Below are 13,687 nucleotides of genomic sequence, written 5' to 3' on the forward strand. Positions count from 1 at the left end.
GGCTTCTCTGTCCCCCAGTTCACCTCTCTGTGCCACGTCCCTGCTGAGTTCTGTGGCTCAAGTTATACAGTGTTGTGTTAATCCTCAGATCAGTTTCCTAGGTGTGCAAAATGGTTTGGTGCTGACCCAGCTGCGTTTCAGGGACGAGAGAAGCAGAGAACTTCCATGCTGTTCTGCCATCTTGGCCCCTCTCTGCCTTAGCAAATTTTCAACTGCTATGAGATGAGGTTTTTTTGGAAGGGGATGCCAAAGAGAACGTACGTTACAGAAGAAGAGAACGCAGTGCCCATCACAAGCCCGTGAAAGACCGTCGCACCCTCTCGTTTTGCGCTAACGCAAGCAGGGGTTTCAAAGGCAAGCCCCTGCTCGTTTGTCATTCTGAGAATCCACGAGCCTTTAGGAAAGGCACGATGTAGAGGAGCCAGTTAAACGTTACGTGGAGGTCCATCAGCAAGGCTTGGGTCACTCGTATCTTGTTCGTCGAGTGGATCAACGAGGCCTCCGGTCCTGCAGTGAAGAAATACCTTTTAGAGAATTTGCCGCTCAAAGCCTTGCTGGTTATGGGTAATGCCCCTGCTGAGCCTCCAGGCTTTGAGGACGACTTACTGGAGGAATCCGAGTTCATTAAGGGCAGGTTCCTTCCTCCCAACACCACTCCAGTCTTTAAAAGGCTTTACATCAAAGCCCGATTTCAGCGATGCTTCGAGGTGACCGAAGGACAAACCTCACCCTCCAAGTTTTGGAAGAATCATTTCCACACCACGAACTGCCCCAAGATCATCGATAAAGCCTGGGATGGGGCCACCAAGAGAACCTTCAATTCTGCTTGGAGAACACTGTGGTCCGATTGCGTTCTTGGACGTGACGTAGAGGGGCTTGCTCATGAACAGCAGCCACCAGTTGTCGATGAAACTGTGTCCTTGGGGAAGACCAGGGGACTGGAGGTGAACAAGGACGACATTCAGGAGCTGGTGAAGGAGCATGGCCAGGAGCCGACCACCGACGAACTGATGGGTCTGCATTACGAGCAAGAGCTAGAGGTTATGGGGGAGATCTCGTCTGCAGAGGAGGAGAAAAAGGCCGAGGAATCCCTCACTTCAAATGAGATTAGGGAGATGTGTAAAATGTGGGAAACAGTGAAACATTCTGTAGAAAAGCACCACGCGAACAAGGCTGCAGCAGTCCGAGCGATGAATCGGTTTAACGACAATGCAATGTCACATTTCCGCCAAATCCTCAAAAGGAGGCAAAAGCAGGTGTCATTGGATAAAGTTGAATGAAGAGCAAAGGATTCCATTGAGCCAATAGACGGCAGTGATTCCGTTGGCGATGGTGAAAGTCGTCCTACACAGTAACACTCCTCTCTCTTGTCTCCCTCACGCCAGCCACGAAGGTTTTCAAAAGAAAGTAGGTTAATTTGTTTATTTTTCTTTATATTCCGTATTTTCTTTATTATTTTGTATTATATTACAGTATTATAATCATTTTTATAGGAATATTTTTGGGTGGAACGAATCATCTGAGTTTCCATGATTTCTTAGGGGGAAATTCGCTTTGATATACAAGTGCTTTGCTTTACAAGCGTGTTTCCCGAAGGAAATCTGCACGCAAACCGAGGTTTGACAAAACGAGAAATGTATGGCGGATGCTCTGGACAGGTCAGGAGGCCCTCCCACCACCGTGAAGGGTAGGAGAGAAGGAAAAGTTTGTCGGTGGGAGCATCCCGCCGGGCTGTGCTGGCCTCGGAGCTCCCAAGCCGGCCACCCGCGGGGAAGGACCGCAGCTCGCAGGATGGCGTGTGGGGCAGGGCCAGGTCTCCCACTTCGGTTTCCCCTCCGTGCAGCCGGTGTGTGCGGGGAGCGTCCTCAGAGCCCCCGGCTGGACCCGGGCCCCGGGCGGGGCCGCACAGAGCCTCATGCCCCCCTCGCCGGTCGCCCTGAGGGCGGAACGTGGGGTAGGTGTCCGGTGCCTGTTCCTCTCGCCCAGCACCGCGCGGCCGGACAGCGATGTCCTCCGGAAAGGAGGTCCCAGACTCAGATGAAGGCTCAGGCAGGCAGCCCCCTGTCCCGGGCCACCCCACCTCGGCTGTGCCTGGGCGTCTCCCACCTGGGGGCCCCACCCCCGCCCCAAGAGCAGGAGCACAGGCTGTCTCTGGAAGGACGAAGGACGCGTCCGCCTCTCGTGGTCCGTGTCCGCCCCGCCCCCCACCGGGAAGCCCCCCTCCCACTACCCGCCCGCCAGGTGTGAGGTCGAGCCGAGTCCGCGTGGCCCGGAGGCCGGGCCGTGGCCGCCCCCGGGAGTGTGACCCTTCTCAGAGACTGCTCTGCTGGGCTGCCCCGCGGCAGCACCGCAGCCCGGTGCCGGGTGAGTGCTTCCGACCCCGGGGTGTGCGGGGTGGCCGGGTCCCCCGGGTCTGTCCGCAGAGGGCCCGTCTGCTGCGACTTGCCAGCGTTGCTAGGCTCGGGCCCGCTTCCCTTCCGTGCGAGGCCCTCCTGCCTCGGTGGCGGTGCTCGGTGGCTCGCGGCGCGCGGCTGCTCCTGGAGCCTGGGCCATCAATCGACCCCGCAACTGGGGCTTGGTGGGACACCCACGGCCCGCCTCGGCCCCTGCCCAGGTGCTCCTGAGACCCGGGCCGCTCCAGTTCCGCCGGCGCACTGCAGGTGGCCTTTCAAGTGCCCCCAGGGAGGGTTCTCTCAAGAGGAGCAAAGCCCTAGAGAAGCCCATCGGGCCTGGGGACGGAAGCCTCTTACTGGGCTGTGTGGGAGGGCAGCCTCAGGTTGTTGCCCGGATCTGGGAAGTGTGGCGTGCAGTGTCCCTTCTGTTCTGATATTCATTTTACCGCCGGGCTTGGGTGCCAGATACTCTCTGCAGTTAATGCCCCAGCCCCAGCCGGACCTCCTGTCCCTTCTCATGGGGCCGCCTGTCAGCGGTGGCCGGGACGGAGGGCGTCAGAAGGCGTGTACCTTCCTCTGCCTTCCACCACGAGGGCGGTTGACTGCGTTCCCACCGAGGAGAGGCAGATTTCCCCAGAGACGGGAGAGCTTCCTGGCCGGACCGCGTACCCTCTCTCCCTGCACGAGGGGCCGCATCTGCCACGCGCAGCTCAGGGCCTGCCAAGGGCCCTGGATGAGCAGCTCGGGGGCCGCGGGCCCCTCCCCGGGGAGACACTCTTCCCTTGGAGCACACGTGTTCAGAGGAGGCCCGACCGAAGGCCCGCTTCTCAGGCCTCTCACGTGGGGCATTGCTTCTCCTGGAGCCTCCCTGCGGCCCGGCCCCTGGCCGACTGCTTGCCGGCCACACCTACCCCCCACGGCGGCCCCCGCTACCTCCTGGCAGCGGCGTCCTCAAGGTCCCTGAGGCAGATACAGACCCTCTTGGTAAAACCTCTCTGCCCTGTTCTTCGTTGGGCCAGCACAGCGGGGAGGGGCCAGGGCCCAGCCATGCGGCGCTCGCTCCGGAGCGGCCAGGGTCAAACACAGGGCGGGCTCCCCTCAGCCCCCTAGCGCACCAGCAGCGAGACCGTGGGGCGGACGCCTGTGCTCAGTCCCCGCCGCTGCTCCCTACCCAGATCTGGGGCCCCTCAAAACCTCAGTGATCCCATCTTTCCTTTACACATCACATTTATTGACTTTCCCCAACTCCCGGCCCCACGCTGAACCGGCCACGTGGCCGGTCGGGCCCTCGCCTTCCCGGGGCTGGCCGCCGGCTGGGCAGGAGCCCCGCCCCGCCCGGAGGGCTGCCCAGGCGCCCCGGCGGGAGAGCCAGGCTCGGCCCTAAGCGCTGTCCTGGCTCAGATGCCGCAGCAGCACCAGGCAGGCGTAGAGGGCGCCCGTGCGGCCCTGCGCGTCCGGCTGCCAGTGCACCTGGGGGACGCCCACCCGCAGCTCCAGGCCGCACTCCTCCAGCAGGACCCAGGCAGGTGCCTTTGGGTCCCAGCTGCTCCCCAGGAGCTCCTGCGGCAGGGACACAGCCCTGTGCTCCTTCCAGGGGGAGCTCTGCTCCAGGACGCTCTGCACCTGCAGGACAGTGTGGGAGGTCGTCGCTGCCCACTCCACTCCCAGCATCCGGCACGCGCCGCCCCCCCCCCCCCCCCGACAGGCCCAGCCCTGCCCCGGCCACCCACGCCCTCTCACCAGCCTGGACTGCCCGGACAGGTCCCCTGTTTCCAGCGCCTCCGCGAGCAGTACACGCTGGGTTTCGTTCAGCTCTGGGGAGAGACTTCAGGTAAGAGGGGGTTCCAGAAAGCCAGCTGGAGAAGCCCATCTCCCTGCCCCCTCCCTGCCCCCCCCCCCCAGGAGCCTCTCACCAGTCAGTGCTTGTACGAGGTAGAGGATGGGGCGGGCGAGTTCTTCCTCTACCTTTCCAGAGGACTGCACCAGGCACTCCAGGATGGCACCCCCCGGGGCATCGGGGGACGCCAGCCACCCACAGCACAGGCCCTGTTCCAGCTGGGGACATATGGTGGGGCGGGTGAGCCCGACGGGCCGGGCGCAGGTCCCACCCACCCTGCCCACTCCAGCAGGCTGCTCACCTCCTCCTGGAGGCTCTCCAAGGCCGGCTCTTCCCGCGACACCTTCATCAGGCCTGCCAGGATCTGCCCGCACAGTTCCCCGGACAAGCCCTTCAGGCCGTCGGCGTGGACACTAACCTCTACCTTCAGGCCCTGAAAGTCTTCAGTGACTGGCATCTGGTCCTCAATGTCCCCATCTGTGTGGAGAGGGCTGGAATTGCCCGGGCGCCCGCAGGACCCTGGAGAGCCCTGGTCAGGAAGGGCAGACTCCCAGGGGGCAAAGGGGAGCCCACCGAGGGTTCTGAGGGTCGTCAAGAAGGTACTGACCCGACACCATGTCCACGGGTGTAGATGGGAACCTCATCTTGAAGTAGCTGAGAGGTATCTGTGACAGGAGACCTGTGCTGCTTGTAGGCTTGTGGCCTGGGTGGGGCAGGGTGGGTCAGTGCAGGGTACGGGTCCCCGAGCCAGACAGGGCTGAAGCCTTCCCCAGACCCCGTCGTCCCTCACCGCCGCCCCAGCACTGGCCGCCCAGGGCAGGGAGTGAGCGTGTGCCAGGCCGAGGCTGGTGTGGTGTTGCTTTACGGCCCGTGAGTGTGTGTGCACGTGTACGTGTGTGAGTGCACGTGTGAGCGTGCATGTGCACGTGCGAGAGCATTGTGTGAGCGTGCACATGTGCGTGCACACGTGTATAGGTGCGTCTGTACGTGTGCAACCGTGCGTGTGTGCGTGAGTGCGCTGTGAGTGTGTACATGTGTGTGCGCGTGTGCACGTGTGACAGTCCGTGTGCACGTGTGTGTCCATGTGAGTGCGTGTGAATGTGCGTTGTACACGTGAGTGAGTGTATGTACGTATGTGCACATGCACGTGTGTACATGCGTGCGCACAAGCGCATGTGAGCGTGTGGGTGGGTGTGTGCACGTGAGTGTGTGTGCGGGTGCGTGTGCATGTGCCCGCGTGTGTGTGCCCGTGCGCCCAGTCCTCGGGAGCCCCCGGCTGAGCCATGCTGTGCGGAAGGGCTCAGCCGCTGGTCGTCTGCCCGCGTGGGTGGGGGGATACCCGGTCCTCACCTGTCTGGGGCAGCCTGAAGGTCCTCTCGTCCTTGTGCCGGAGGTGGTGGATCTCTGGCCGCCAGTGGGAGTGGAGCGGGGGGGGGGGCAGGTCAGCCAGTGACCCCAGCCTCTCCGTCACCCACCGGGGCCACCCTGCACAGCTGTCCCCGTGTGCCCCGACCCCTCACATGCCAGAGCATGGGATCCTCAGCCGCCGCCGCCAGGAAGCTGCGCAGCCAGACCCCAGCCCGCCGGCGGCTCTTCCTGTGCCTCCCTGCCTCTCTGGCACGGAGCCCAGGCCCCCCAAGTCACCCCAGTCCCCACTCACCCCAGTCAGGGCCAATAACCAGCAGGGCCGTCTGGAATGCAAGGACGCTGCCGGAGGGGATGGTGACCGTCTTCTTCCGGTTCAGGTGGCCCTGGCCCTTGCCCTGAGGGATGGGCATGGGCTCAGGAGTGAGCTCTGGGTTGTGGGGTTGGGTGGGCTGGGTGCGGGTGCTGGGGGTCTGCCTGGGGGTGCTGGGTTTGACCAGCAAACTCTGGGGTGGCCGAGGACACATCACTCCAGACTCCTGAGTCAGAGAAGGGAGAGGGCAGGGGGCCAAGCAAAGCTCTTCTCCAGGTTTTTTTTTTTTTTTAATTTATTTTGTTTTACGTTTATTTATTTTTGAGAGGCAGAGAGAGACAGGGCCCAAGTGGGGGAGGGGCAGAGAGTGAGGGAGACACAGCATCCGAAGCAGGCTCCAGGCTCCGAGCTGTCAGCCCAGAGCCCGACGCGGGGCTCGAACTCACAAACTGCGAGATCGTGACCTGAGCCAAAGTCGGACGCTCAACTGGTTGAGCCACCCAGGCGCCCCTCTTCTCCAGTTTTTATTGAGAGTCTTATCAGTACAACTCAAGGGTGCAGGGGAAAGGAACGTGTGCTTTCGGAAGCAGGAAGGAAGCACGCTCATTAACTGTCGGGGGATCGGTCCGATCAGGGTAGTGACGTGCGGGCGGCGGGGGGTGGGGGGCGACGTGACGGGGGCAGTGTATACGTCACAGGAAGGGGGTGGTTCTTCTACCTCAGATTAAGCGTTTACAGAGCGGGGAACACGATCCACGGGCAAGGTGTGGACGTTTCAAAGGAGACCGGCTCTTCCTGGTCCGCTTTGCTGCTTCTCAACCGGGCCGCCAACGTTCCCTTCTTAGATCCCAGCCGGCCAGGCTCGGCCGCTCCCTCCTGCCTCCCCGACCCCTGCCCGCCCACGGCCCACGCCACGCACCTGCAGGCGTAGGGCTCCGGGCAGGGCGAATTGGCCACAGCCCTCCTGCTTCTGGGCCCGGGTGACCTCCACCTCCTCCTGCGTCTGCAGCACCTCCGTCACCACGAACACGTCGTTCCCGCAGCTCCGCAGCTGCTGCAGGATCTTGTGCTCCGGCTGCCGCAGGCGCCTACGGCGGGGGGCAGGTCTGGAAGCTCCGGGGGCGCGTCCTGCCCTCTCCGGCCCCGGCCCCGGGCCATGGGTCGAGCCTCCCTCCAGGGACCTCAGCCTTCGTGCCGGTGGGGGGCTGACACGGCCCGGGCACGGGACCCCCGTCGCTCCTTCCCCGGGGGCTCCCAACAGGGTTTGGGGGCGGGGCCAGATCCAGGGGTGATAAGTGGACACCCACAGACGCCTGGAGGTGCCCCTCCCTTGTCGGCTTCACCCCAGTGGCCTGGGCTCTGCCTGACCACCCTGGCCCTCAGGAGGCGCCCCACCCCCCCTCACCTCTGCAGGCTCGGCAGCCCCCTGGGGACTCCCCCACCCCGACTGTGCTGACCCCTTGGCCTGGCACCGACACCCTGTGACTCCTGATGCCCCAAGGCTGTGACCCAGCGGTTGCTTAAGGTTGGGGCCCCCCCGCCCCCCCCCCCCCCGCCACCGGCTCACCTTTCTTTTTTCATGGCCCCCCAGGTGTTGAGGGGCACTTTCAGCATGCACACGTTCACGGAGGTGCTGGCTGTGGCCGACACCGCTGCCCCGCTCACAAACTTGCCCTGTCCCAGCGCTTTCACCTCCACGTTGCCCTCCACCATCCCGTCCACGAGGTCTTCGATGTGGAAAGAGGCGACGCGTTCCACGGCTAGAGCCAGACCAGAGCTGAGGCTCCATCCTGCCAGCTGCCCCCCGTTCCCCACCCCCAACCCCGGCAGAGGTGGTGCTTTGTCTTTTGAAAGCACACAGCCCAGACGCCCAGAGCAGGCCGCAGGCCGGCCTGTTCGCTCCCCTCCCACCCGAGGCCCCGACCCAGTGCCCAGCAGGGTACCTGGTTCTGGGGCATCAGGCTCCAGAATGTCCCTGATGGACAGGTTGAGACACTTGTAGCGGGGTTTCCAGAACCATGAGCTGGAGAGCTTCCTGCCCAGCAGGCAGTAGGGCCGGAAGCTGATGGAGCTCCGCAGGCTGTCCACGGGGATGAGGTCTCCTTTGGGGTCCAGCTCCCGGACCACGCTCTTGACCACCCTTTCGAAGGTGGACGTCATGCTCCCGAGGGGTACAGATGGCTCAGGCGTTCTGCGATCAGGGCTGGAAGAAAGGGAGGGGGCCCGGGGCCAAGTGGGTACTTGGATGCCTCCTACGACAGGGAGCTCTTTTCCTCCACAGGCCAGTCCTGGGATGCTCCAACAGGCAGAAAGCTCCCGCCGCTGATCATTACTCAGCACTGTCTACCCTGGCATCCACTCGAACCATCTCTCCATGGGGTGGGTGAGTGCCCCTAGGCTGGGACGGCATTCGCAGCCCTCAGTGGGACTCAGGCCATTCACACCATCTGTACCACGGCCAGAGTGCCCGCAGGATGCCCAAGAAAGCCCAGGGACTCTCAGTGCTTCGGGAAGGGTGGGGCAGGGCCGCCCTTGGCTACCCACAGAGGCCTCCGTCGTGTTGTCAGCCCAACAGCGCTTAGAGCCACTCTTGAAAAGCAGCCACCGAGGGAGGGCAGGGCAGGGGCCTCAGGGGGAACCCCAGGCCGGTGCTCTCTCCGCTGCAGCAGCTGTCTCCCTGGCTGAGGTGTTCAGGGGGCAGAGGAAGAAACAGGAGGCACCAAGTTCCCGGGCACTTGGCACAGGGGCCACAGCGAGGCCCAGTCAGAGCGTCCCCAGCTTCCAGGTGAACTCTCTAGGGCTTCTTCTGTGCCCAGAGTCTAAGGCTGAGGCTTCAGGGGTCAGAGGCCAAAGCAGGCCTGACCCGGCACCCAGGAGCCCTGGGTCCCAGACAGCGGAGCTCCCGTCGGTAGGAACCTCTGAGCCTCAGTGCCCGTCTGAATCGGGACAGACCAAAGGGTGACCGGAGACCCAGATGGGCTGGTGAGGGCACTGCCTTCCCAGAGGCCTCGGGCTTCCCCAAACTGGTCTGGGATCATGGGGAGTCCTGGAGGGTGCTGGGACCAGGTGGCCTCCCGAAAGGGCCGACGTCCTCCGCCCCTGGTGTGAGCCACCCCCGCGCCCCCGCCCAGCCAGCAAGGAACGGCACTGGGTGTGGGGCACAGCTCACCGTGACCGTCACCCCAGGCTCTGGGCCCACGACGTGAAGCAAGGCCTCCCTGCAGACCAGGGCTGTGCCGGGAAGCTTCTGAGCAAGTGCACAGACCCAAAAGTGAAACTGTGGCCTAGGGAGGCTGGCCGATGCTCCCGGAAACGCCCCAGGCGGCACACACCCCGTGGGGCCCCTCTGCCCGCCCAGAGTGGAGCAAGCCAGGGGCCACGTGGCAGCCCACGGCCTCCGCCTCCAGCCGGCAACACCTCTCGTGGTTTCTTTCTTACGACTCGGGCGACGGCAAAGGCTCCATTAGACATTCTCTAAGGAAAATGTACAAACGGGCAGCAAGCACTGAAAAGCTGCTCACGTCATCGGCCACCAGAGGCCCGCGCATCAGACCACACCGGCGCAACAAACACCGAGGTCAAAGTCCTGAGGGGAGGGGAATGCAAGAAAAAAGAGAGAGAAGGAAGTTTGGGAACAGGAGGGTCCCCTGGGCTGATGGCCCAAGTGACGGCTTTATTGTTGCTGTACACAATCTTTTATACCCAGACGCTTATGGGTCAGGCCATTCTAAGAATAAACAGGTTTCGCATGATCGCTGCCAACCAAAACATTTAGTTCTGTATTTCTTGTGCATTTTCTAGACGGGTCACAACAAGACCTTGTTGATAAGATTGCTAGCAAAACACAGTTCCCATGTTTGTTTCTATCTGACTCGGGGTAGAAAAAGGGAGGTAGCATTACTGCCAACACCCGCAGACCACGGGCTTCGGGAATTAACTTTCTCAGCCTTGACAAGGCTTTCGTATGCCCTTGAAAGTGGGGGAATGGGAGCAGGAACCACCGGGTTGGCTAAGTCAACAGGGAACCATTGCTCGACCCGGTCTCAGCCTGGCGCCGGGGTCCGGCCTCCCACATGAATGGGAGGGGGAACCACCGGGTTGGCTGAGTCGACAGGGAATGTTGCTCGACCCGGTCTCGGCCTGGCGCCGGGGCCCGGCCTCCCACACGTCCCCCTATTGTTTGTAATTGCAACATGTGCATCCTGGCCTGGTATGTGGTAAAGGCAGTAAGACCCCATCTCCAGAAACAACACAGCAAGACAAGTATAACAGATATTACGGAAACAATTCCAATAAAGATCCAAAAGGAATGCCGAAGAATATTAAATGGATTAAACCCATTAAGTTGGTGCAGTATGGTTTCAGCGAGATCTCCAGGGTCAGGGAAACTGAGTGAGCTACTGGCAACAGCATTTAATCTCTTCTTGTAGCTGTAAGAGGTCTAAGCTAGTGTTAGCATCATGCCAAACCCCTCGTAAACGACGACGCACTTGTCCCCATGTCACATTGGTATACTCTAAAGGGGTAACACAGACGTGCTTATAGGCATCATGACAAATTAAAGAAAGTCTGGTACGCAAAACAGCAAACTGATCACCAAGATACATTAATGCTTCTTGTAGTGCCTCTAACTGGGCTTCCAATTTACGGTCTGTTCGTTCTTGAGTGGCAAACACCTTGGATACGTTATGAGCGAACTCATTTACACGGGATGCCGTTTGGGCACTTTCATGTAAGGATATTACAGATACAGTTGCAGAGGCCATTACAGTCACTGCTGCTATGAGTCCAGCAATCAAGAGTCCAAGAAACCGTCTGGTCCTGCGCAGCCGTTTACTGATTTCTAAGGCCGATTGCATCCCATAATTAGGATGCCAAGGTCCTGTAACATCTACTGGCAACATCCGATAGGGAGGTGGTAAGACCAGATAAACCTTCATTCCACTTCCAGAGGGCCCATCTACTGGCAGACAATTGGTCAAGACACAAGCAGGACACGTCAGCCGGTATAACTGATGACCATCTTCTTTCACCGGAGTAATGGTCCCGTCTCCAACAATCAGATAGTAGGGTGGAGGAACACAGGCACGCAATTGCAGAACTGGAGAAACATACTATTCTGGAAAACTAAAGCTGTCATCAGTATATATTTTATCAAAGGTAGCATATAACTTCCAAAGATCAGAATGAATTCTTCCTTCAGGGGATTGCAAAATGGTTTGTGGGACAATCTTGTGGTGTACCTGTACCTCGCTAGGAGGTGGACCCACGACCCTGGGATCAAGAGTCCCATGCTCTACCGACTGAGCTAGCCGGGCCTTTCGGGAATAATCTGTAATGCTATAGTTTATGTCTTCAGGAGTCATCCTCATGAAGAGGATTGGGCACTTTTACCCCAAGGTGAGTCCCCAGTAAGGCCTTGACCAGCTGAGGGACATATAGGAAGATTCTGAGGGGGATCACGTGGTCCAAAAAACATCCATTCTCCTAATAATTCTCTCTTTTGCCAATAAGCGGCAACGGAGCGGGGTACCCGTTCAGAAGGACGCTTGTCATTTTGCCACATAGTATAAGTAATAGACCGCCCTACTGGTTTTGCACCCAAACACCCATAAGCAAGTTTGTACGGCGTAGACTCCCTTTGCAGGCAGATGGGTGTTCCTGCAGAGAGTGCCGTCCGATTTATAGAGGCCGACACAGTGGGCAAAAACCCTGCATCTTCCCCTCCCATAAAGGTGAGACTGGTGTATCCTTTGGGTGTGGGTTAGTCCATGGTACAGGTTGTGCTGTAGGAGGACCTACCACGTATGCCCAACAGAGGGCAGACTCCCCGGCTGTAGTGAGAAGGCGCAGGCATGCCAAGAAGACATGTGTGGCCGCTACCTCTCTACCTGAGGCCGTCACTACATCAGTGGCCTGGGTCAGCAGGTTCTTTATCTGTCCCCAGGTGGGTGTACCCGCCTTATGGCTCTGCCGTTGTCGCTTCTGGGGGGGGCTCCGTCGCTGTCAATTTGGCCATTTTTCGGCGCAACCGTAATGTCTCTGGGGAGCCGAAGCGGGACCCAGTGTGGCACTTCCTCATCCTGTGGAAAAACACAAGCATACCCTCGCCCTTTTCGAAGGACTGGGTCTGGGCCTCGCCAAATGCCTTCCGGCATATCTTTCCATCTAGCCCTCAAGAGAGGTTCTTGACTCTTTCCCCAGCGACGCTCTGCGGCAGTCCTCCCTGCTTCATTGACATTAAAAAAATCTAAAACATACAACACGAGAGTGAGATGTACATGTGGGGAATACTTGATCTTTCCCTTTAATATCTTCCCCTCTTTAAGTTTTTGCAGATATTGTTTTAGAGTCAGATGAGCTCGCTCAACAATAGCCTGTCCTGTGGAATTATAAGCAATGCCAGTTGTATGCTCAATTCGGAGTCGGCGGCAAAATTCTGTAAAAGATTTAGAAGTATGAGCATTACCATTGTCAGTTTTTATTTTACGAGGTTTGCCCATTGCTGCAAAGGCAGAAAATAGGTGATTTTGAACAGCAACAAATGCTTCTCCTGAGTGGGCTGAAGCATGTATATAGCCTGAGTAAGTATCTACAGACACATGTATACATTGCAATTTCCCAAAAGGTAAATATTGGGTGACGTCCATTTGCCACAAGTCATTGGGCCGAAGACCTCGGGGATTAATGGCATAGACCGGCTGTGGGAAGAATTGTGGACAGTTGCCACACTGTCTAACAATTTGGCCGCTTCACGAGATATTTTGAATTCTCGTCGAAGGGCTGCCGCATTCTGATGAAAATTATCACGACTCCTTTTGGCTGTTTCCAAAGGAGTGGTAATGGGCAGAACTTGCAATAAATGGGTTGCGGCATCGGCTATCCGATTCCCAGCAACTAGGGGACCGGGCAGATCGGTGTGAGCTCGAATGTGGGAAATATAAATTGGACTGTGCCGTGAATTAAGAAGTTTTTGTATAGCATGAAATAGATGATAAAGTTCCTCATCTGCCGTCAGTATAAAGGCAGTGGGAAGCTGCAACACGGCTTTGACAAGGTATTGACTGTCAGAATAGACATTTATAGATTCTGGGTAAGTTCTTAGGGCTACCTGAACGGCATAAAGCTCGGCCTTTTGGACAGATTTAGTCGTATCATTTAAAGTGATCAAATTTTTATGTCGGGAAGTGACATAATACACTGCAATTTCACCCTCTTTACTAGCATCCACAAAAATGGAAGCAGCATCTTCAATCTGCTGACAGACAACAGGATTATAGGGCAAAATATCTATAAGACTGAAACCTCGTTTTAAAGAATCAGAAGGTAAATGAAATTTAATTTGACCTGTAAAATTAGCCAAGGCAAGTTGCCATTCGACGGACTGGGCAAAAGCAGCGTCCACCAGCTTCTGTGTCAGAAAGGCACAGGCAATAAATTCTGGATCGTGTCCAAAGAGCTGAACAGCTCGGGATCTTCCTCTAATGATGAGAAGACAAACCATAGATAGCAAAGGATTAATGGCATGCCGAGAGTGTAAGGCTAAATGTAGCCATTCAAGTGGGCCATGAGATTGCCACAGAATTGCAAAGGGGATGACCTGAGGTTTTAACATGATTAGATACAAAGGCTGAGAAGGGTCAACTCTAGTGACTTGGGCCTGCTGAATGGCCTGTTCTATATGTCTTATAGCTTCTTTCGCTTCTTGAGTGAGACTTTGCGGGGACGCTGGAGAACTATCTCCTTTTAGGATATTAAACGAAGGCAGTGATTGTTCTG

The 13,687-nt window shown here is 58.4% G+C and overlaps 1 protein-coding gene across 1 annotated transcript; it reads right to left on the minus strand.

Annotated features, from left to right (window-relative positions):
* Positions 1-3,602: 3,602 nt before the first annotated feature.
* On the minus strand, positions 3,603-9,191 carry GSDMD (gasdermin D). Its single transcript, XM_030304188.1, has 11 exons — positions 9,078-9,191; positions 7,852-8,111; positions 7,476-7,668; positions 6,828-6,996; positions 5,891-5,993; positions 5,581-5,634; positions 4,838-4,933; positions 4,532-4,707; positions 4,307-4,448; positions 4,134-4,207; positions 3,603-4,016 (listed from the first exon to the last, which is right to left on the minus strand). The coding sequence occupies exons 2-11, from the start codon at positions 8,066-8,068 to the stop codon at positions 3,774-3,776; spliced, it is 1,467 nt and encodes a 488-aa protein (XP_030160048.1). The 5' UTR covers positions 8,069-8,111; positions 9,078-9,191; the 3' UTR covers positions 3,603-3,773.
* Between the last annotated feature and the right edge of the window lie 4,496 nt (positions 9,192-13,687).

This window comes from Lynx canadensis, chromosome F2 (assembly GCF_007474595.2).
Source record: "Lynx canadensis isolate LIC74 chromosome F2, mLynCan4.pri.v2, whole genome shotgun sequence".
NCBI classification, from domain to species: Eukaryota; Metazoa; Chordata; class Mammalia; order Carnivora; family Felidae; genus Lynx; species Lynx canadensis.

Excerpts from the sequence above, each read along its gene's own strand:
- GSDMD (XM_030304188.1), bottom strand. The coding sequence starts at position 8,068 with ATGACGTCCACCTTCGAAAGGGTGGTCAAGAGCGTGGTCCGGGAGCTG. Across the intron at positions 5,994-6,827 it reads CCGGAGCCCTACGCCTGCAG|GGCAAGGGCCAGGGCCACCT; the intron begins GTGCGTGGCGTG and ends CCCATCCCTCAG. Across the intron at positions 4,934-5,580 it reads CTTCAGGCTGCCCCAGACAG|GCCACAAGCCTACAAGCAGC; the intron begins GTGAGGACCGGG and ends TGCCCCACCCAG.